This window comes from Dipodomys merriami, unplaced genomic scaffold (assembly GCF_024711535.1).
Source record: "Dipodomys merriami isolate MVZ:Mamm:240054 unplaced genomic scaffold, mDipMer1.0.p SCAF_30, whole genome shotgun sequence".
Classification (NCBI taxonomy): Eukaryota; Metazoa; Chordata; class Mammalia; order Rodentia; family Heteromyidae; genus Dipodomys; species Dipodomys merriami.
Genome location: NW_027204493.1, coordinates 2,103,980 through 2,127,522, shown reverse-complemented (window position 1 = coordinate 2,127,522; position 23,543 = coordinate 2,103,980). Strand labels below are relative to the sequence as shown.

The 23,543-nt window shown below is 40.3% G+C and overlaps 1 protein-coding gene across 3 annotated transcripts in view; it reads left to right on the top strand.

Moving 5' to 3' along the window:
* The window catches only part of Npr3 (natriuretic peptide receptor 3), a 67,496-nt gene that overhangs the window by 33,961 nt on the left and 9,992 nt on the right, over positions 1 to 23,543 (top strand). For all 3 annotated transcript variants that reach the window (XM_070040988.1, XM_070040987.1, XM_070040986.1), the window contains exons 4-5: positions 13,965 to 14,100; positions 21,863 to 21,957. In XM_070040988.1, the coding sequence (XP_069897089.1) occupies positions 13,965 to 14,100; positions 21,863 to 21,957 (231 nt within the window). The remainder of the gene's footprint in view (positions 1 to 13,964; positions 14,101 to 21,862; positions 21,958 to 23,543) is intronic.

Below are 23,543 nucleotides of genomic sequence, written 5' to 3'. Positions count from 1 at the left end.
TACTTCAAGAAGTTCTTCTCTAGCTAAAGAAATACTGGGTGACTTACAAAACATTCAACTAAAGATGTACTGGAATCTTTTTTTAAATCACTTTCATTTTCTTAAAATGAAGGGGGAAAGTTGCTTCAATTTTATCCCTGGAATTTTTAAACAGTGTTAGTTGTGCTAGAGCTGAGTGAAGAACTTGGGAATGCCCCAATTAAAGTATTTTTTAAAATTATTATTATACATAAGTATCCATTTTCTTGTGATGGTTACATCTTGGTAGAATGGATTTATTCACTGTAAAATTCCCTTGGAATTGGCATAGTATGAAAATGGTCAGCAAAGAATTGCAGTATCATAAAAAAGGATGACCAAGCAGTAAGCTTCATGTTTTGTCCTTTTGAGAGACAATCACTACTTTTTGTTAGCCTGGGTGGTGACGTAATTAATTCAAATTAGAAGGATGTTTTGCAATAAGATTTGACAATATACTCAAGTATGCATGACTGAAATAGCAATGCAGCGTGAAAATATATTTCACATTTGAAAGGCTGGTAACACTATTTTCTTTCTTGTTTTCTTTGCATTGTCAAATGGAGGACATTTGACCAACTTTTCCACAATTGAAGTACAATTTAATTCTTTTCAGAGTAGTCAGATCACTTTGAATTACAGACTGTTCAACTTGCAGAAAGAACAATTGTACACAAGTGTAAGTGAAGGAGCCTAGACTAAAATGGTAGAGGATGAAATTTACATTCCTTTCTTTCCCTTTTGGCCTTTTTCTCTCCCTCCATGCCTCCATGTTCCTTGGGTCTCAGCTTCCTTCTTTCTTCTCTTTGTGAGGAACTTGTTTATAAAGAAGTTTGAGGTATATTGGATTAGCTTCAGCAGGATATTGCATTTAAAAGAGAGGAATCCCAGGAAAAGAAGGCTAAAGTCTGGTATTCCACTGTCAAGTAAAGATGAGAACACATCCTTCACATGCCAGGATCTCTCCTCCTACAGAGAACGCTGCCCACTTGTCATTTTTAGTCTGATCATCCAATGAATAAATAACATATTGAAATATTTCCAGAACTTAAACTGCCTTACAGAGAAGTTTGCTAATACCGTATAAAGCAGCAACAAAAGAAATCTATGTTTCAAATAATTTGACAGGAATTTAAAGGGAATGCCCAGTTTTAGCCTTCCAACTTAGAAGTACGGGTGTGGGGGGCGGGTGACAAACCAATACAAGCTCTCCTGACCACTGTACTGCCAGAGGGATCTGGTATTTGATGCTGACAGTAGTCACAGATTTCTCAAGTGTTAGAGCAGAGTTTTGGTTCATAACACTTCACCACTGATGCTCATCCTTTGTGTGGGTAGATGTGGTGGATGAGCCCAAGATTTAATAAATATTAAGTGATAAGCATTGAAACAATGACCTGAGTGCATACTACCTATGTGCCAGAAACTTCAATCTGCTAAATGGAGGAAAACCACACTGAGTTGCTCTTGGAAGTCATGAAAATTAGTGTAAAGGGGTTTTATTATCTTAAGCACAGACAGTGATAAAAATCCAAAGAAAATAGTCAAAGAATATCCCCATGGACTTGCAAGCAATGTGCAGAAGCCGTGTTAAGTGACATCCTTCCTGGGGACCAGGCAGGTGTAAAAAGAGAAAAGCCTGAATAATATTTTATGGGACATTTAACTCTCTATCTGATTTGAAATTTGAAAACAGCACTCATTTTTGGTAGTTGTTTTGGATTAGTCTTTATTTTTGGATTTCCCCCTCCTCCTGGAGCAAGCTTGATTTATTTTTTTAATAAACATCTAAAAATCTTGACTTCATAGGCTGTGATTAGAAGGTAGGAGTTTTATTATTCATATAATGAACTAACTTGGGACCTTAGTTTGAGGACTTTTACTATTCTGTGCAGTTACCTCTATGTGGGTTAGGGACTATATTGCTAAATCGAGATAGTTTGTTTTGCACCCTATCCTAAAGCTCCTAAGGAGATTAATTTATTAATAATCAGTGCTACATAATATTGGAATACTAATTTGCCTACTGAAGCCATACAGTTATGTCCATTTAATCTCAAGCATTTTTTTTCTTTTCTGTATTCAGTGGTGACCTCTATTTGTGCCAACCATATGTTCATCCCTTGGCTTGAACAGATTTCTGATTTGGTTTATTTACACTATCTTCTAAAATGTTTATGTGCTTAGCTGACCCTTTGGCTCACATGTCCTTAGGGAAATGTAGTTAAGCCTGAAGGTGTTTGTGGATTGCATCTCTGTTCATATCCTTAAACACTTCCTGAGTCTTCCTGTGAGTAAGGTATTGTGCTTGGTACTATGAGAACCACTCAGGGCCCAGGTAGGTGCTTTCTGATGTGGGGGGGAGGGGGATAGATGGGCACAATGAGTCACATAATTGAGGCAAAGAATTCAAAATTAGAAGAAGAAACTCACTAGTTACAATTAGGGAGTAGTGAAATTACCCTGCCTGAATAAAGAGATCCCCTTATGGGAGTAGTTTGGGAAGGTTTCTCTCTTAACAAATAAATTGCTTCTCTCACAGTGGCCAAAGCACCACCATCACTAAGTTCTCTACTTTGGTTGCTGTGTCCTTCTTAGTCTTCATTGATGATTCTTGTTTTCCAAAGATTCGTGTTTTGGCCCTCTTCTCTCTCAGCGCAGTTCTCAGTAACACATGCACATATCTGCATCTGCACAGGATGACCACATTAGGAAGGATTGTGCCATTCAGGGTTCTGAGGCCATTCCCAGAGGAGGAGTCAAGGAGGACGGAAGTCAGGGAGCTAAGAGCCTGTTCTGCAAAGGTTGAAGGATTATAGGAAACAAACATGATTTTCAAGACTTTTGAGAATGGAACAGTTCCAAGTGACAATAAAGTAGTGCCAGTAGCATCACCTGAAAGATTATAGCAGTGGGTTATAGTAGCCTACTGAATCAGAGTCTGCACTCGAATAAGATCCGCAGGGAAACTGTACGCACTTTTAAATCTGAGATGTGTGGGTCAAGAATATGTGCCTGCGCACGAGGTGATGCCATGCCCGGTGATCATGGCGGCCAAGGGGCCAAGAGGCTCTGGTGTTAAATGAATGGATTACACACAGGAACTGTGTGTGTAAACTCCAGTGACACGCTAAGACTCCCATAGTGTGGAGTGGAGACAGAAGGTGAGCTGGTACCAACATGCTTAATGTTCTTTTTGTCCTGGAATGAGGGAAGTCCCTTGTAACACATAACAGTGGTATATGATGGAGACTTTTTGACCTTTCTGTTTTGTTTTTTTTTTAAGAAGATACTGCCTGGTTAGAATGTTCTTCTTTAAATGCCGTGTCTTGACTCTTTAACACACACACACACACACACACACACACACACACACACACACACACAATGTTAAGAGCTGACTTAATCAGAAATGGATTTAATGAGAGTATGCCTTTTTGCCTAGCCTTACATCAGTTTACATTTTCTTTCAGGAACTGTCAAGCTGACTTAATCTAGTCTCCAATATTACCTTTTTCTTCTTTGTTTAAAAAATATTTTATTGTTGTTGTGAGGTGATACGCAGAGGAGTTAGTTACATCTGTCAGGTAGTGAGTACATTTCTTTTTGAACTATGTCTCCTCTTCTCTTGCTCTTTCCCAGTTTTCCCTTCCATCCCCACCCACAAGTTGTATAGTTCAGTTTCCATATAGTGGTTAGTGAATATCACTGGTGCATTTGTTCACCCTTAGTCCCACCTTTTCTGTGCACCCACCCCCGCCGTCTTCCCAAAGACAGATAAATGAACAAATGAAACAAAAGGAAAAGACAACAAAAATAGCAGCAGCAACAACAACAAACAATCTCTTGTTTCCATTTCTTGGAGTTCATTTCACAAAATATTATTCCATATGATTATATACATATAGCTATTGAGCCTTTGTGATTCACTCCTATAAATATCCTCCTTTATATCTAGAGACCTGTATAATTTATCATGGCCCAGTGTATTTTCTTAGCCACCCAGTGTGTTTGCTTGTAGACTTATAGATACATTCTAGTTATCACAAATGAGGGAAACCATGAAGTTTATGTTTTGGAGGGAGAGGGTAGGGGAATCACCTTTTCCTTTTTTGTTTTTCTTTCTTTCTTTTTTGTTTTTGTAAATCATGGGGCTTGAGCTCAGGGTGTGAGGGCTGTCTCTGAGCTTATTTTCTCAAGGCAAGTGCTCTGCCACATTGAGCCACAGCGCCACTGCCAGTTTTCTGGTGGTTAATTAGAGATAAGAGTCTCACAGACTTTCCTGTCTGGGCTGGCTTCAAATCATGAACCTCAGATCTCAGCTTTCTGAGTAGCTAGGATTACAGGTGCGAGCCACTAGTGCCCAGCTACCTTTTCCTTTAAAAATATTATTATTAGGGTGGTGTAGAGAGAGGTTACTGTTCCATAAATCAGATCTTGAGTATATTCCTTTTTATACAGTATCATTCCTTCCTTCACTCACTCCCACTTTCTCCCTACCATTCCCTTTCACAGGTTGTATAGTTCATTTTCAGCATAGTGTCTCCTGAGTACCACTGCTGCATTTATTCACCCTTTGTCCATTTTTTGGTTGTTTTTTTAACCTGTTAAAAAGTTGTTTTTGCAAGGGAAAAACATCATCATTCTGTGTTCACTCTCTTTCCTGACATGCAGAACACATTTTGACAGCCTATATACGTGCTAGAGAAGTCAAATTAAGTGTCTTAAAGGAGAGCTTGCTATCCTTGGCACCATGGGTGTGATCTGGGATCTTGAGGTCGTGCCTCGATTGATATGTCAGGTCCTGATGATGTAAGAGCTAGGCAAGCTCAACTTCAGTTGTATTCTGGCCTTGCCTCTGCAGTATTGTGTGAATCAGGCCGTGGGCATCAGGTTTTCCTCTATATGCTAAATTACAGTTTTGACCTCGCTTCCTTTATTTAAGATCAATCAGGGAAAGATAAACTCTAAATTCCTGATAAGTTGTAAAATTTGGTGATGTTGTAGTTCTTTTAGGCTGTGAAAAACACCTATGTTGTGAAGATTTATAATCAGTCATGTATTTAGGACATTTGTACCATAGCCCAGTATATCTATCAACCTCAACTCATTCCACATTTCAAAATATTGGCAATATCTGTTTTTTTTTTTTGGGTCCGGTCATGGGGCCTGAACTCTGGGCCTGGGCACTGTCCCTCAGCTCTTCAGCTCAAGGCTAGCTCTACCACTTGAGCCACAGCGCCACTTCCAGCTTTTTTCTTTTTTGCTTATGTGGTGCTGAGGAATCGAACCCAGGGCCTCAGGCATGCAAGGCAAGCACTCTACCACTGAGCCACCTTCCCAGCCCAATATTGGCAATATCTTGATTTAATCAAGTTACATTTGCACCCAAATAATTCGTAGTAAAATTTGACTTGGCAGATGCAAAAGAAAATTGTATCTTATGATTTTGATTGCCGTCCCCCTGATGTCTTGTGATCTAGAACTCTCTCTCTCTCTTTCTCTTTCTCTCTTTCTCTCTTCTCTCTCTCTCTCTCTCTCTCTCTCTCTCTCTCTCTCTCTCTCTCTCTCTCTCTCTCTCTCTCTCTCTCTCTCTCTCTCTCTCTCTCTCTCTCTCTCTCTCTCTCTCTCTTTTGGTGCATTTAAAAATTGGGCTAGCTACGCATGAGGCTGAGATCTGAGGACTGCGGTTTGAATCCAGCCCAGAGAGAAAAGTATATGAGATGCTCACTTCTAGGTAACTAGCAAAAAAAGAAATTGAGTGTGGCTCAAGTGGTAGAGCACCAGCCTTGAGCAAAACAGTTAAGGGACAGTTCCCTGACCAAGAGTAAAGTTCAGTGCCCAGTAAGGTACAAACACACACACACACACACACACACACACAAAACTGGGTTATCTTTTTATTATATTGACTTTAAAAGATCTTTAAAATACTCTGGATATGAGTCATATGTACCTACATATACTCATCTATACATATATATAGTTATATATGTGTGTATATATATATATATATATGTATATAAAATGTGTATATGTGGGGGGGTCTATTTCTTTCCAGGACCCTAATTTCTAGGATACTCTCCAACTTCTTCTTATTTTTGCATATATATTTGTATATGTAATGAATATATATTTTAATATTTTCTCTTAAGTCTTTCACTTAATATTTTTATTGGTACTAACTGGTGAGTAATTTTAATTTAGATTAAGTTACTTTTTATATTTAGAGGTATTTTTGTATCATCTTCAATAAAAATTGCCAGCATCAAACAAAAATCACAATGATATTCTCCTATTTCCTTCCTGAGCTTTATAATACCTTTAGCTTGTAAAGTTATATCTGTGATCCCCCTTCAAATGTGTTTTATATCGTCTGTGAGTTAAGAATCAAGTGTTAGTTTTTCCTATCTCTTTTGTTCTGCCACCATATGCTGTAAAGACTTTATATTTCCTGCTGAATTGCTCAGGCACATTTATGAACTCAAACGTGCCTTTTGAGATCCTTCATTTTGATCTACTGATTAATCAACTCTAATCAAGTTTTCAGGAATGATGGGTGATGAGAAGCATAGGTAAATGGTATGTGTGTGAGGGAGTCCAAGGGAAAATATATTAGATGACTGAATTTGTTGGAGAACTGGTCCATGTATTAGTCCTGTGGCCCCTGTGCTCAGTCTTCCCTAATATTTAGTCATTATGGAAGGTAAATGATGGGTCATAATTTTGCTTAATGATCTTCTAAAGACAGGTTTTGTTTAACCAACTATTCTAGATGATGGTAGAGAAAGAAAACAACAACAACAACAACAACAACAACAATGTCTCCTATCTGTAACAGCTAACCTACAGGCTATAATATCTAAGTTATTTCGTAGTCCAGGAAGGAGGTGAGCCCAGGATAGAGACAGTTGTTTTGTGGAGGCTTAGGATAAGCTCCTGCGCCAAGGAAGTCATAACTATATTTTGGAGAGAAAGGAATTTGTCAGTTGGGACAGTGATGTTTTAGTTAAGCACAGTCACCAGGCGAGACCGTGGCTGTCTCTTGGATGTATTGCCAATCAGGAAGTCATTTAGCCTTTGTGTTCTCAGAGTTCAACTAGAATAAGGCTGAGATATCAGTCTGGAATGTTTGTCTTAATTTCTCTTGAGGCTAAAATAAGTCAACAGGTGACCAGGTATGAATTTCATGAAGGAAGACCCATTATAGAAGAGCAGACATTGAGGCGTGTATCAGTAAAAGTTGGGGCCCTGTGTTTAGTATTGAAAAGGCCATGATGTCCCTTAGTACATGACAATTATACTACGCTAAACATAGAGTTTTAATTTTGTGATTTAAAAGGAAATTGAAAGAAAAAATAGATGTTATATTTTAAGTATAAAAGCCACTTGTAAAATGTAGACCAAATGGAGATTCTTTTTTGAGCTTTGGGCTATGTACACACCTCCCCAGGATACGGCTTCTGTCTGCATCTGGACAAGATCCATTAAAAATAAAAGATTCATTTTCAAAGATCCTATTACTAATAGGCAAGTGATGCTGTCATTTTAACTATAAAGGGAGAAGAGTAGGTTATAACCTCATTTCTTCTACATGATCCCCATTAAAATTTCACCTTCTCCCATGTACCTTTCAACCAAATGAGGTTAAAAAGTCATGCTTTTCCTTTTCTTTTTTTGGGAGGGGGTTTCTTGTGTTGTTCCCTTTTCTTTTTCTTTTATTGTGAAAATACTGTACAGAGGGGTTACAATTACATGAGCAAGGTAATGAGTACATTTCTTATCAAGCATTGTTGCCTCCTCCTTTGTTTCCCCTTCCCATCCCTTCCCATTTCCCTCCCCCAGCACTCCTCCATGCCAAAGTTGTAAAGTTTGTTTTTTGACATAATATCTTGTACATCTCATTGTTGCAATGGGTCCACCTGTATCCCTATTTAAACAATTTGTTTTTTTCCTTGCCCTCCTCAAATTATACCAACATCAAATACAGTGAAAACAGGGGTTATACCGTGGGGGAGGGACATACAAAGCAACAAAGAAACCATCTTATAAATATGTTAGAAACAATAGCAAGAAAGTAAAAACATTTGAGTCCTTATCTTGGGGTTCATTTCTCCTAACATCAACTTGTTTTACCTTTTCTGCTTGTCTCAGACATATACTAGTTATTGCAAATAAGGGAAATCATGGGACCTATGTTTCTTTGGGGTGGCTTACTTCACTTAATATAATTTTTTCCAAGTCTTTCCATTTCCTAACAAATGGGGCAATGTCATTCTTTCTGATGGAAGCATAGAATTCCATTGTGTATATATGCCACATTTTCTTGATCCATTCATCTACTGAGGGGCATCCAGGTTGGTTCCATATCTTAGCTATGGTAAATAATGCTGCAATAAACATAGTTATGCTGATAGCTTTAGTGTGGTCTTGTTTGTAAACATTTGGGTAAATGCCCAAAAGTGGGATTGCTGGGTCATAGGGGCGCTCTATGTGGAATCTTTTGAGGAACCTCCATACTACTTTCCAAAGTGGTTGAACAAGTTTACACTCCCACCAACAATGCAATAGGGTTTCCTTCTGCCCATATCCCCTCCAGCATCTGTTGTTATTAGAGTTCTTGATTATAGCCATTCTAACTGGGGTGAGGTGGAATCTCGATGTTGTTTTGATTTGCATTTCTTTTATGGCTAGGGAGGTTGAGCATTTCTTCATGTGTCTATTGACCATCCTTCTTTCCTCTTCAGAGAAGTTTCTCTGTAAGTCTTTAGCCCAATTATTTATTGGACAGTTGTTTCTTTGAGGATTTGTTGTTGGGGGATTTAATTTTTTGAGTTCCAGGTATATTTTAGATATGAGACCCTTGTCTGTTGTATGGCTAGTGAAGATCTTCTCCCAATCTGTGAGCTTTCTATTGATCTTGCTAGCTATGTCCTTTGCCATGCAGAAGCCCTGCAATTTCATGCAATCTCATTTGTCCAACCTTTCTTTGATTTGTTGTGTTTCTGGGTCTCTATTGAAAAATTTCAGCCTGTAAGGGATGCCTTTTCTGAAGGACTTTGAGACAAAATTCTGCCCAACACTCTCAGCTTCCCTCATTTGCATGGAGAGCCACTGGTTTGTGGTAAGGAAGATAGAACCACTGTGTGATGTGCTTGAATTCACAAGCAAAGCCGGGACAAGCTAACCTCACTGTGAACCTGAGAAGTTTTCTGCTAGCAGGCTGTATTTTGGAGCTATACTGGCTTTCTCAGGTCTTTCGTTATCTTTTCTTTACAGGCTGTTCTTACTTTACACATCAGAGGTTGCAGCCTTCTTTTAAGAATGCAAGTGTCATCAAGGAACTGATATAAGCATGAATTTACCTCCCCAGAGAGAAATGAGAAAAAGGCTCTCCACCATCCTGGCTAGGAGCCTTTATGCTTCAGTTAGTGATTTTAAAAGTATGTTGTTCATTTCTGTAATCCACATTACTCAGGACGCTGAGATCTGAGGATCTCTGAACCCATCCCAAGGAGACAAATTTGAGGGACACTCTCTCCAGTTAACCAGGAAAAAAAATGCTAGAAGAGAAGGAGTCAGGATGTGGTTCAAGTGATGGAATGCCAGCCTTGAGTGAAAAACCTAAGCCAGAGTGAGAAACCCTGAGTTCAAGCCCCAGTACCAACACACACACACTCACACACACACTCACACACACGATTTTTTTTTTATCTGACTCTATGCTAGTGCATTCAAAAAGAGATGTGGCTAGCCGGGCCCCCATCACGATTCCTATGCATACTTTCCATTTTGTGTGCCATATGTAACAGTTATGTTTTCTAGTGGAGATTATAAACTTTTTTATTCTCCTCATCTGGCTTGTTTAGTGTATAGTTGGAAAAATAATGCCTGGGTTTAGGAATTTAGTTAAGACTTATGGCATGATAGGTACATAAGAAAATACCACAATGAAATCCCCTTACGTTTACAATTAGTATATAGTCATAAATATGGTAAGGAAGAACTTCTAGCTAGCAAGGGAATAAAACTAGGACAAGATGCTTAGATTGTTTTCTTAATCTCATTATAGTGCTCAGTAACAACAGTGAGATGGGTCAGTCAGGACTTTGAGGTTCAAGTCTTTCTCTGTCCAGAATCTGGGTACAGATCAAATGACCTGGTTCCTGCATTTGAACACAATTTAATACTCTTCTTCTTTCCTTCTCCATCCTCCCCCCTTGTGCTTAATTTGCACTTCCAGTTTTCAGTGTCTATAATGTGCAAACGGGTTTTCCTCCCACTGAAAAACACCTGTAGAGGTGAGATTGTTCTCCTCCAGGAAAGATGGTCTCTGGGGTTTTGCCTATGGCTGGAGGGCCTGTGAGGTAGGTGTGAAAAACCTCCTCTTTCTCCTCTGCAGTGGGCTGGGGTGCCATAAGCAGCTCTTCTGCTAATTTTGGAAGAAGAGGGAGACACCCAGTCACTTTAAGAGGAAAGGAGGCGAATGTTGGGATTCGTTTGCAAATCAAGAGAGCCAGAGTTTTCAAGCATGAGCCCTTGTTCAGAACCTGTTCTCTTCTTCTTCTTCTTCTTTTCTTATATAACCCTCTTGGTCATCATTGTTCTTGGCCAGATAGTGGTTCTTCTTATCCAGGATGGTAGAAGACATATGGAGAAGGAAGGAGGGAAAAGTCCAGACAGGGAGCGGTGCCTGAATGTATAACCAGTTTTGGGAGAGGTAACCCTGGGTTAAGATTTTGAGGGACAAACAAGAAAAGGAGGGGGGAAAAGAAAAAGAGGAAAAGGAGAGGGGAAGAGGTGGGGAGCCAGCAGCATACCAGTTTAAGCAGGAGACAAGGGAGCCAGCAGCATACTAGTTTAAGCAGGAGACAAGCCGTTTACAGAGCCTATCACTAAGTAATTGGTGGAGGAAGACTAAGTAATGCTCTTGGTGTCTTCCTTCCTTAGGGGGAATTACACTACATCTAAATTAAAGGCAACTAGATCTCCATAGTTTACAACTGCACCTCTATGATTTCTGGTGGTTTCCATGCAGTTATCAAAGAAAAGCGTGATCTTCAGAGGAACTTTTTATTGTGGCCTGAGAAATTACAGAGCTCATGTCTACTTATTAAAATTCATCATCTTCGTGGCTGTATTTTTAAGCCACAGTGACTTCATGGGCCAAGTGAAAAATTTTGTATCCCTTTAGAAAACTGAGGTTAGCATAACCAAACCCGCAGAAAATTATCTTTGACTCGTAGATGTTATTTCTACATTACTCTGTCCCTAAAAAAATAATGAGACTTGAGTTTGACAGTTTAGAGTAAGAGCCAACACCTGCCTGTTGCTTTCATGGTCCCAAGAACTGTTTTAGGTGTTTTATGTGTATGAGTTCATTTAATCCCCAGAAAATCTCTATGAGATGAGTTGGTACTAAACTCCTACTTAACAGACTGGGAAATTGAAGATGGGTGAGATTAAGTAATGTGTCAGGGCTCAAAATGGACTGTGGATCTAGCCAGCTAACTTAGAGCTCACTTAGGAAGCAGCATCTATCCCAGCCTCCACTTCTCCCCAAAGGTCAGTGGGATCAGCTAACTTGGGCTTGTGCCTGTGATACTGGGCAGAATTCAGATCACGGTGTAGTGGAGGTACGAGGTCTACCTGGGCACTGAGCATGCATGAGGAAACTTAGTTTCTATTAAGTATAAGTTGTACCCGAGAGTGAGGTATTATTATTTTCTAGATGGGGAAACTGGGGTGCAGAATGAGGCAGAACACAGCTAAGAAAAGACAGAACAGCAAAAAGGGCCCATGTCTGTTTTTCAGCAGTTGGCTATAACAAATCTGAGATATTTGCTTCTGTAATGCAAACAGAACTCACCACCTTTAGGGGTGGGATGAGGTCACGTGGGCTGGAGCTTGTGTGTTCATTTGAATCAAGTGATGCAGAAGATCAGTTGCAGCTCTCCTCCATCCGGGTTCTTTCTAGAAATGAAGCAGGTGGTGCTTCCAGTGAAGGCCCTACAAGGGATTTTTCTCTGAAGTATCCAACCCATTCTGCCATCTTGGCATTCTGCCATGGATGTGTTTCCTGAAATAAAAAGGCTTGGCTTTGTTTTTGGTAGCTTGTAATAGAACTTGTTTGTAATTTTCTCAGTATTTCAAGATTGTATTTGTTCATTGCATATCTAGTGGGTATTGTAATAAGTTTAAATGTGGTATTAGAACATATCAAAAATGCATATTATCTAAGAGAGGAATAAGGTAAATCCATGTGACCAAATGGCTGCTGAAGGCATTTTCAGTTACTCAGTGTACCCTCTCAGTTCTTAGAGATCTGAATCTCTTTTCCTCTTCCCCCTGTATTTTGGCAGGACATTGACCTCCTGCTCAAGCCTAGCAGAATGTTTGTCCTTTTTAATACACAAACCTGTCAGGATATGCCTTTGCCTAACTCAATCTACCCACAGTATTTCCCTTACCCTGTGAAATTGCTCTTCATTTTCAGAGCTTGGTTCAAGTTTGGTACCACTGTTAAGCTTTTCTCACCGGGCTCACCCCAACCCATAATACTAACCACTGTCTTTTCTTGTGTCCTCACTATCTCCTGAAGATAACTCTAACACAGCACCAATAATACCTTAGAGATCACGAAGTAGTCACCATGATATTACTGATTTTCACTGAATACTTGACATGTACTAGGCATTATGAAACTAAAAACTCTATTTCCCAAATGTCATATGATTCTTAACAACTACCCCTTTGATACTGCTCTCTGGGCAATATACCATGTTTCTTTCATGATAAGAGAAACAGCTCAACATGATCAAATGACTTCTTCCAGTTCAATGCCATGCTTCTGTTTGTGAAAGTGTGAATTTCTGAGAGTAAGACTGCCTAACTTGTACCAGAGCTCAACTGGGTGTGGCAACAGCCAAGCCTGGTTTCCATTCATGTCTGTGGACTTTAACAGAAGCTGGACTAAGTAATGAGATGCTCTTACTAGTAGAGAAAAGCATTCAAACTCTGACCCCATAACTAGACAGAAAGTACAGGGTCCATTATTCGTGGCATTTTTAGCATAGTATGCCAGGAAGCAATCAATATTAATTGAGTATGAATGAATGAATGACGAATGGAACCATCCTTTTTTTTTTTTTTGTCAGTCATGGGCCTGAACTCTGGGTCTGGGAGCTGTCCCTGAGCTCTTCAGCTCAAAGCTTGCGCTCTACCACGTGAGCCACAACGCCACTTCTGGCCTTTTCTGTTTATGTGGTGCTGAGGAATCAAACCCAGGGCTTCATGTATACAAGGCAAGCACTGAGCCACCTTCCCAGCTCCCACTCTCTCTCTCTCTCTCTCTCTCTCTCTCTCTCTCTCTCTCTCTCTCTCTCTCTCTCTCTCTCTCTCTCTCTCTCTCTCTCTCTCTCTCTCTCTCTAGATGAGGTCTCTGTATTAAGCCTAGGTTGACTTCAAACCTGTCATCCTCCTGCTTCAGATTCTTGGGTAGCTAAGATTATGAATGTGTACCTGTATGTCCAGCTCTTATTATTCTTATGTGTATTCTATATTCAGAACATGGAGAAAACATGGATGCTCTTAATAGTAGAAACCTAAAGGGGGAGGTTGGGTTCCTGTCAGTTCAGTTTAGAGAGCCAATGTGGGGCTGGAGACCACCTATGCTAAGAAAATTATGGGCAAAGGCTGATGCACTGAAGGCTGATGCCTTCTGTGACATCCTGTGTGCTGTCTATGTTGCCAAACTGGGCAAAGACTTCCCTCATTCAGCCACTATCAGGAAAACTGTAACGTGGCTCTTGATAATTACCCTTCCGTATGCCTCTGCCATTTCTCATGGACCTGCAGTCTCACTTTCATCATTTTACTTATGTATATTGTGAGGAAAGGTGGGTTTTGTAGTGCTTGGGCTCACCCAACTGGGGTTTCCTTTGCAGGTTAACATGTTTGTTGAAGGGTTCCATGATGCTATCCTTCTCTACGTCCTGGCTTTACATGAAGTACTCAGAGCTGGTTACAGCAAGAAGGATGGAGGGAAAATTATCCAGCAGACTTGGAACCGGACATTTGAAGGTAGGGATTTTTTCTACACAGTGGCCACTGGGGCCGACTGAACTGCTGTTTCTGTGGCTCTCTGTTGCCAGTAGGAATGCTTCTAATGTCTTCCCTCCCCCCAGTTTTAAAGTATGGATGGTAACTCTTGGGCATCTACCCAAAGCATTACAAGTCAGGATATGGTAAAGATACTTGTACATCCATGTTCATTGCTACACTATTCACAATAGCCAAATTATGGAAATAGCTCAATTACCCCTCAACAAATTAGTGGACCACACAGACACAGACACACACACACACACACAGACACACACACACACAGACACACACACACACATACAAAATGGAATTTTATTCATCCATTAGAAAGGATAATATTATGTCATTTTCAGGGAGATGGACGAGCCTAGAACAAACCATGCTTAGTGAGGTGAGCACAGTTTAGAGAGATAAATGGCACATGTTTTCTCCATATGTCGAAGCCAGATCTAAAATATAATTGGACATGATAATCTATGCAAGATTGTAGGCATTCACACACAAACAGACTGAAAGGAAGATACCCTTAGGGAAGGAATCCAAAGGGGTAATTCCTCTGAATATTAAAATACTTTTATTGAAATAAACTCCAGGAAATGGAAACATATATTTTGTTGTTGTTGTTATTGTTGTTGGTGTGATTGGGAGTATTTCATTTTGCTTTGGAATTTTTTCTTTTAAGGGAGACAGATGGGGGGTGAAGGGAGATGAAGAAAGGGAGGGAAGAAGGGTGAACTAAGACAATCATGCTATTCAGTATACACTATGTGATAAATGCCCTATATAACTCTTGGGCAGGAGGAGACGAGGAAAGCAAAGGAAGGGGTGACATTGTCCAAAAAAGAAACATATTCATTACCTGACTTATGAAATGGTAACCCCTCTGTACATCACTTGAATAATAACAGTAAAATTATATTTAAAAAGTAAAATTATTTATATTTTATATTTATATTGAATATTTATGATTAAAAAGTAACGTTATGTTTAATATATTAGGATCTGGAATTTTACCCTGTTAAATGGTTTGAATAACGATGTGGTTTTAATGCTTTATTATCTGTTGTTCTTCATTAAAATAAGCCTTTTTAGTGGTTAAAAATTACACTTAAAAGGCTCATTCATCACATAATAATCAGTATGTTTAAAAGTTCTGCCATCAGGTTTTAAAAAATATTAGTCTCAGATATACATTCTTCTGTTCAGACTATGTTGATTTTTGTAAAACTCAGAAGACATCTGAAGTAGAGGTTAAACCTAGTAACTCAAGAAGGTTAGCAGGTCTAGTTGGGCCCTTTGCTTTTATTTGAATTTTATTTGTCCATTCTATCTCCCTAGCATCTATCTATGTTTTCTTTTTGAGACAGGATATCAGTATGTAGGAGTGGGACTGCTGGTTTAGACTGCTGACCTAGAACTCACAATCCTTCTGCTTCAGTCTCCTGAGTTCTGGGATTACAGGAGTTTGCCATTTTCCCCAGCACTCGTATTTGATTTGAAATGGTGAATATAGTTGTTTGAGGAACAGAGAAGGGTTAGAACAACAACAAAAGGCCTATCATCTCATCCCACACAAGCAAGAATGAGACCATTTCTTGGCTAGAAAATTTAAATAGTTTAAAAATACATAACATGAAAAGAGAAAGAGTACCTTCCTTCCTAGTCTCCTTTTCCCTAATATAATCACTATTAACAATTTTCTCTGTGATTTCAACTAAAAATAACCTATGCTTTCTGCCAGTATATATGCAGAGTCCCTCCCCTCCCCCCACCCATTTTGGTCTTGAGGCTAGTATTTTGGGTCTTGTACATGCTAGGCAAGTGAGCTCTATTATTAAGTTATATCCCAGCCCTTGGCCTTTTGAACAAGATGTCACTATGTAAGCCAGAATGGTGTTGAAGTCCCCATCCTCTTGTCTATGCCTCCTGGGTGCTGGGATTATAGATATGCACTACCATACCTGGCTACAAATGCATTTTTTGGTCAGTTGGGTCTTGAACTCTGGGCCTGGGCACTGTCCCAGAGCTCTTCAGATCAAGACTAACGCTCTACCACTTGAGCCACAGTGCCACTTCCAGTTTTCTCATGGTTAATTGGATACAAGAGTCTCATGAATATTCCTGCCCAGGCTGGCTTTGAATCATAACCCTCAGATCTCAGCCTCCTGAGTAGCTAGGATTTCAGGTGTGAGCCACCAGTGCCCAGCACAAATGCATTTTTATATGGTCTCTAAAACTTATACATAGAAGAGTCATACTATGAATATCATGTTTCATTTTAGGGTTTTTTTGGAATGGTGAATAAAAGATTTTTCTGTATGAATACTCATAGACCTAACTCATTTTTAAATGAATTAAATATTATGCTACCTTATGGTTGTATAGGAAATTCTTTAATCTCTGATTACAAAATACTCCAATTTACAGTTTTTGCTCTTACACAGTATTCAGTCACAGTATTTTGCACATCCTGAAAAGGTTTTGTGAGTATTTCCAACAGGAACATTCCTAGTGGTAAGATTTTCTGGCCCCAAAGTAGATTGGTATGTTTTAAAGCAAACCAGATATTGTCAGTTATCTTCTAGAAAGGTATGCTAGTCTATGTTTTTGCCAAAAATGTATATCAGAATTCTTGTTTCGTCTCACCCTACCAACACTCAGAATGTACATGGGACTTGATATGGGAAGAATTCAATTCCTTGCAGGTAACAACTTTCTATACATTAATGCATTGTTCAGCAAATATTTATAAAGTGCCTATTCTATGCCAGGCATGGATCAAGTAGCTGAGGCTCCAGAAGTTCCCTGTGATCAGCGTAACTTGCATGCAAAGGGGGAGAACAGCTCACAAATACATATTTACCATAGTTATAGCCTATCGGGCTATTATATGGAGCAGAGGAGGGAGATAGAAAGTATTGGTGGAAGGGAGTGGGGCTAGTGGTGTAAGAGTGAGCAGGGAAAGTCTCTCTGAGAGTGGTAGTTGAGTATAGATCTGAATGGGGTGGGGAGAACTAGGGAGACATTTAGGGAACAGCCCTGAGAGAGCAGCTCACAGAGAACCTGAGCCACATGTGGTAAGAGAGCGCTCCCCTGAGGAGCTGGGACATCTGTGTGGCTGATGCCTAAGTCGGAAGAGTAGCATGAAGGGAGCCCATGCCAGAGAGGCAATGGGAGGGAACCAGATCCTGTGGGCCTGGAAGGGTTACTGAGGAATTAGGCTCCACTTGAATGAGATGGATAGAAAACCACTAGGGGCGTTCTGAGGGACACCATCTGCCGAATGGCTGTCCTAAGGAAGACAAATTGCCCTGCACTGATGACCTCCATTTGAAAACTATTAATGCAGAATGCAGATGGTAGCATCAAAGATCAGGAGCCTTATTCCAGCCACTAACTCATAACCTCAGCCCTCTCAGTTTCTTTTTCACCTTTTCTATAAGGAGGCTGAACTAGTTGGTGACCCTCTCAGTTCTGCATTGATTGAAGTCTTCCTGGGATGGGGGTGGGTGGGTGGTAGTCTTGTATTTATTTTAATCACACTGGTGAAAATCTTCAATGACAAGAACAAGTATGCCCAATTTTGATTTGGGGTACGTTTTTTTTTGGAAAATCTCATCATACTCTTTGCTGCCTCAGGTTGCTTTTTGTTACTAGAAAGGGCAGGACATCAAGGGGAACGTAGCTAGATCTAGGTAGGGTCACCTGGGTTGGAGCTGCTGGTAGATTTCATTTTTCCTTGGTGGTTTTAATGGGTGCCATGTCTTCCTCCCAACAAGAATGCCATCTCCTTAGACTTTAGACAGAGTAGGATGTGGATGAGTAACCTCTAGGATGCTCTTGATTTACTTTAGGTCTGACTGCTTCTGCTGAGGAAGTAGAACCAAATGGGGTAGCTCAGGGGGCATATTAGGACAAAGTCAAAACTTCCCAGAAGTTGTGCACAATGCACTGAGAACCTGGTATGTGGGGACACAACCTTGGTCGGCCACATCCCATTCTTAGCTATTACTCATTACATGGTGTGGTCATTTGTTCTTGGTCTTCTGACAGAGGGACAGAAGCCAGAGTTGGGGGGAGGAGGTGCTGGAGGGCAACATGGTGGGAGGTTGTTAACGGAAGGGCAGGTGCCCACAAGGACTGGCATGTAGTTTTGCTTAGAGTCAAGGCACAGACTATTCTCATTGGCCATCTTGATGTTTCCATGCTGGGGCCAAGTCTACACAGTTGATTTGAAGTGAGTCCTGAAACACTCAGCTGTATAGCTTAGTCCACAGTTAAAAGTCTTATTTGTTCAAATGTAAAGACAATTGAAGCCAAGTTTTGGGGTTGAGTGCTTTGGAGGGCCCATTTTATGTGTTAAGCCATGATCCATTTAAGGGTAGCCCCAAAAAGAGCTTGAAGGTATGTGCCTGAAGAAAAACTCTAAGCTTCCTAAAATTAAAAACAATTTTTAATTTAAGTGGTCACTGTAAGTGGCCATTAAGTTGTCAAGGGAAAAATACTCGGGATGTTATTTGACAAATTTGGATTTTTATTGCCATGAACCCTGTGATCAACTCTCAAGACTTAGAATAAATGGCCTCCTCGGAAGAAGCTGAGTTTCCTGTGCATGAGAGGTCAGAGGGACGATGCAAACAGTACTAAGGCACAAGCCTTGATTTCCACTACAGTCAAATAAAAAATGGGAGTGGAAGGTCTCATTACTTAGGGACAGGAAAATTTTGCTCCCAACCTGACAATCTCACCTTCTGCCAGATACTCTCAGATGAAGTTTCACTTTGCTAATTGGAAAATGAATATTCTCACCCTATTTCTTGGCAGAATGGCAATAACTTCAAGGTGTAATGAGGCCTTGGATTATGAGGATTGTCTTGTCTTATAAAATACTCTGCAAAACACCCAGCAGGATACAACATCACAAATCCCTCTGAATAGAAATACAAGTGGTTTGGGGTCACAGTATGTTTGGGGATAAATAAATATATGTTTGTATGAATCAAAAATGTACTTAATAGTTAGAAGTTTCACAGACTATCAAGGATGGACAAGATGGTGATGGGGTTTTATATCCTTTGTGACTAGTCTATATTAAGAAAACAAAAAATGAAGGTGAGTGGTAGCCCCATTCTGTTTCCAAATAGAAAACCCAAGTCTGGAAAAATCAGTGGCCCTTCAAACCACAACCCAAAGGACAGTAAACCCAAATACCTATCCTTTCCAAACCAAACTCGAGGATGGAACTTTCCCTTGGGATGCTTCTCCTCAGACTGAGAGACTCAGGACTTCTGGAGAGAATCAGATCAATAGAAGCCACAATTAAATCTTACTCCAAACTCTCCTTCAAAGAAATTGAATAGCTTTAGTTAATTAGAAAATGACTGATGTATGCATTCATCTACTTAGTGAATGAAACTGAAAACACTTAACATATTTAAGATCAGTCAGTGGATACATGGTTTCTTTTGTTGATTAGTTGCTCTAAGCCTCCATTGCTGGCCAAAGCCAGTGGATCTCAAGGCTTACCATGGTCTGTCCACTCTGTTCCAACCATATATGCTACTGCTCCCTTTCATGCACCTGAGCCTTCTCTCCAAGAACCTCACAGTTTCTCTGATTCTTTTTGGCTCTGTTCTGCTATAAATACAACTAAGCCAGTCTGCTTACACTTTTGATTGCTGCTTATCTGAATCATAGATTTCCTCCAATGTACCTAACAGATCTTGGCTTTTTTCACTCAGTTTCCCCTTGATTACTCAAAAATAAAGAGTGGCTGAGTATCCCCAAGTCCCTAACACCAAACATCCAAAATCTGACACATTTTTGTTGTTGTTTGTGGGGTCTGAACTCTGGGCCTGGGCGCTGTCCCTCAGCTCTTCAGCTCAAGGCTAGCGCTCTACCACTTGAGCCACAGCACCACTTCCAGCTTTTTCTGCTTATGTGGTGCTGAGGAATCAAACCTAGGGCCTCCTGCATGCAAGGCAAGCACTCTAACCACCGAGCCACCTTCCCAGCCCCAATCTGAGACTTTTTGAATGCTGTAATCACATAAGTGGAAAATTCTTCCCCATGAAAGCTTATTTCATGCCAGGAATTGTTTAAAATTATCTTCCAGCTTTGTATACATGCATGGTATATGAATACATAAATGAATTTTGTGTTTTGACTTGGATCCCTCCCCTCTGATACTTCATTATACGTATGTAAATATTCCAAATTCTGAAAAAATCTGAAATCCAAATCATTTCTGGTTCTAATATTTTAGGTCAAGGTTGCTCAATATCTTTTAGTAATAATAATCATACTGGTAGCAGTAGTAGTAGTAGTAGCAATAATAATAATAATAATAATAATAATAATAATAATAATAATAATAATAATAATATGGAAAAGGAGGAAAGCAACTAAGTTACTGGCTTTATCTCATGTCATTATCTCTCCAGCTTCTCAGTGGAGGAGTCTCATCCCCGTTTTGCTGTTGTTCAGGATGAGACTTAGAGGACTAAGTTTACTCCCAAAAACTGTAGAGGTAGAAAATGTCAAACCGGGATTCAGTTCAAGCTGTCAGAATCCACTGTAAACTAGCTAAAATCCCAAGTCTGGGCTCCTCTTCTCCTAAGCAGAGAATGTGTCCAATTTATCTTATTCTCCAGCACTAATTCACCACCCTTCCAAATAACACGAGTAGGCAGCACATACACACATTTGGGATCAAGTCACATCAGTCTTCTTCAGCTATTGCCTTGATGATGCATGAAGTGCTTAACTACTCTCCTGTGCATAAAGCAGTCACTGGTGGCTCACACCTATAATCCTAGCTACTCAGGAGGCTGAGATCTAAGGATTGTGGTTTGAAGCCAACCTCAGCAGAGGAGTCCCTATGAGGCTCATCTCCAATTAACCACTCAAAAACCAGAAGTGAAAAAAAACAGGAGTGATGCTGTAACTCAAGTGGTAGAGCACTAGCCTTGATCACAAAGAGGCTCAGGCACAGAGCCCAGGCCCTGAGTTCAAGCCCCACAACTGACAAAAAAAAAGCAGTCATGTGAAGTGCACTCAATGAATACTGAGGCTGCACTGATTTCACTGATTTTCCTTGTGTAATATTACCCCACTGACAACAGGAAGCCGTGACAAAAGCACCTCTACTTTGCCCTGCCTACTTTTCATAAAAATTATTTCAAATCTTAGGACTAAGAATCGCACTTTCAGAATTCTCCTTAATCTTTTTTTTTTGGGGGGGGGGGTCCGGTCGTGGGGCCTACACTCAGGGCCTGGGCGCTGTCCCTCAGCTCTTCAGCTCAAGGCTAACGCTCTACCACTTGAGCCACAGCGCTACTTCCGGCTTTTTTCTTTTTGCTTATGTGGTGCTGAGGAATCGAACCCAGGGCCTCATGCATGCAAGGCAAGCGCTCTACCACTGAGCCACCTTCCTAGTCCCTCTCCTTAATCTTTAAAAAAATAAAAAGAATATATTACCCAAAGAAGGTCTTTTATTCATCTTTCTTTTCATTTTTTAAATGGAGCAATGTGAAGAATTTAGGAATGCAGACACAGATGAAATTACAATGGCTTTCCAGATGCCAACAAAAATGCTCAAGGTCTGATGCTATTCCCTGTGGCATGAGTTTATTTGGAAAAAAAAAAAGTCTTGTCAGTTCATGTCCTTGTTTTGCTTGGCAGACAGAGGCAACTTAAGTGAGTAACTTGGAGTTTTTTTTTACCTCTTGTCCTGTAGGTATTGCTGGGCAAGTGTCTATTGATGCCAATGGAGACAGATATGGCGACTTTTCTGTGATTGCCATGACTGACACGGAAGCAGGGACCCAGGAGGTAAGCCAATGAGAATTCTGCCCCAGTCACTTCTGTGAGTCAACATGCATTTGCTCGAGTGTCCAAAGACTGTCCCCAAAGTAGTCACCAGATAAAGCTGAGTTTGAAAACCTGGGAGTTTACAAGTAAGGAGAACTCACTGCTGCCTTGAGGATGTTGGGAAGATATCAGGAAATAGCTCACATGGATACTCAGTGCAGAAATCCTATCTTACAAGTGGCCACGCATCATTCCTCCACCCAACAGAGCAGGACACTGTATGAAAAGAAAAGCAAAACTGTATTTCCCTCTTAAATTCTTGGGCCATCTCTTTTTGTTGGTTGGTCTATAGACTCTACATATGTTACTATTTCAAAACAGGTCATAGGCCAGGGATATGTTCACACTGGTAATCCCTTGGGAAGCTAAAATAGGAGGATTGCAAGTCTGAGGTCAACCTGGGCTACGTTAGAAGACCCTGTCTCTGAACAACAAAACAAAAAAATGAAGTGAACATGATGTAGTTACAAGATATCATCATACATATAACAAAGATAATACCATAGATGCAAAGAAGAGTCTCTCTTGTTTACTGAGGGTATGAGCTCTCTGTTGCAGTCATATCTGTCTTGCTAGTGTCACCTGACCTGGTACAATGAAACCTAGAAAGGTTCTGTAGAAACTCTAAATGTGTATGTATTAAGCAAATGTGCTAGGTTTCTGCTGAAATTGATTTCAACAGATAAGACCACTACTTCTATGTTTCTTGATGTCTTTCACCCAGTTATTGCTTTGGTATGAAAATTATTGTTTTTCTCTTCTCAGTGCTTTGTGTCTTATCCATAGTCCATTTTCTCCATTTGGAGAAGGAAGAAAGTTTTAGTACACTGTAGCCCATCCTGAGGTTATAGGTGTGAAAAGCACTTAGTGGGTGTTAAGTATATATAGCAATTGTCATACTTGGGTGAGGATCTAGAATTCTTTTTAATATGATCCAACACAGCCTGTGAGAGGCTGCTGGGCCTTGGTCTAGAGAGAAATGAGAAACATCATAGTGATCCAGGAGCCAGATACTTATGCCTAGGCAAAAGAGAAATCCTAAGACCCAGAGTAGGGAGGAGCTCCCAGATCCAGGCCCAGGTATCTGATCCAATAGTCATCTTAACCAAAAACTGAGGTTTGGAACTACACCAGGAAAGAATAATGATATTCTAGGGGCCTGAGAACCGATTAAAGCACAATTCAACCTGATAATGGAGGAGCAAAAAGGGTGAAATCATCAGAAGAGACTGTAACCCCGAAAGGAATAGCCTCTCTACCAGAAGAGGGCCAAACAGGAAGTTCCTAAAATATAATCTCTGGTGCCTTAATTGTGTGTGTGTGTGTGTGTGTGTGTGTGTGTGTGTGTGTGTGTGTGTGTGTGTGTGTGTGTGTGTGTGTGTGTGTGTGTGTGTGTGTGTGTGTGTGTGTGTGTGTGCCTGGGTGCTGTCCCTGAGCTTTTTTTTTAATTTTTGCTCAAGGCTGGCACGCTACCATCTGCACCACAGCTCCACTTCCAGCTTCTGGATAGTTAATTGGAGATAAGAGTGTCATGGAGCCAGGAGCCC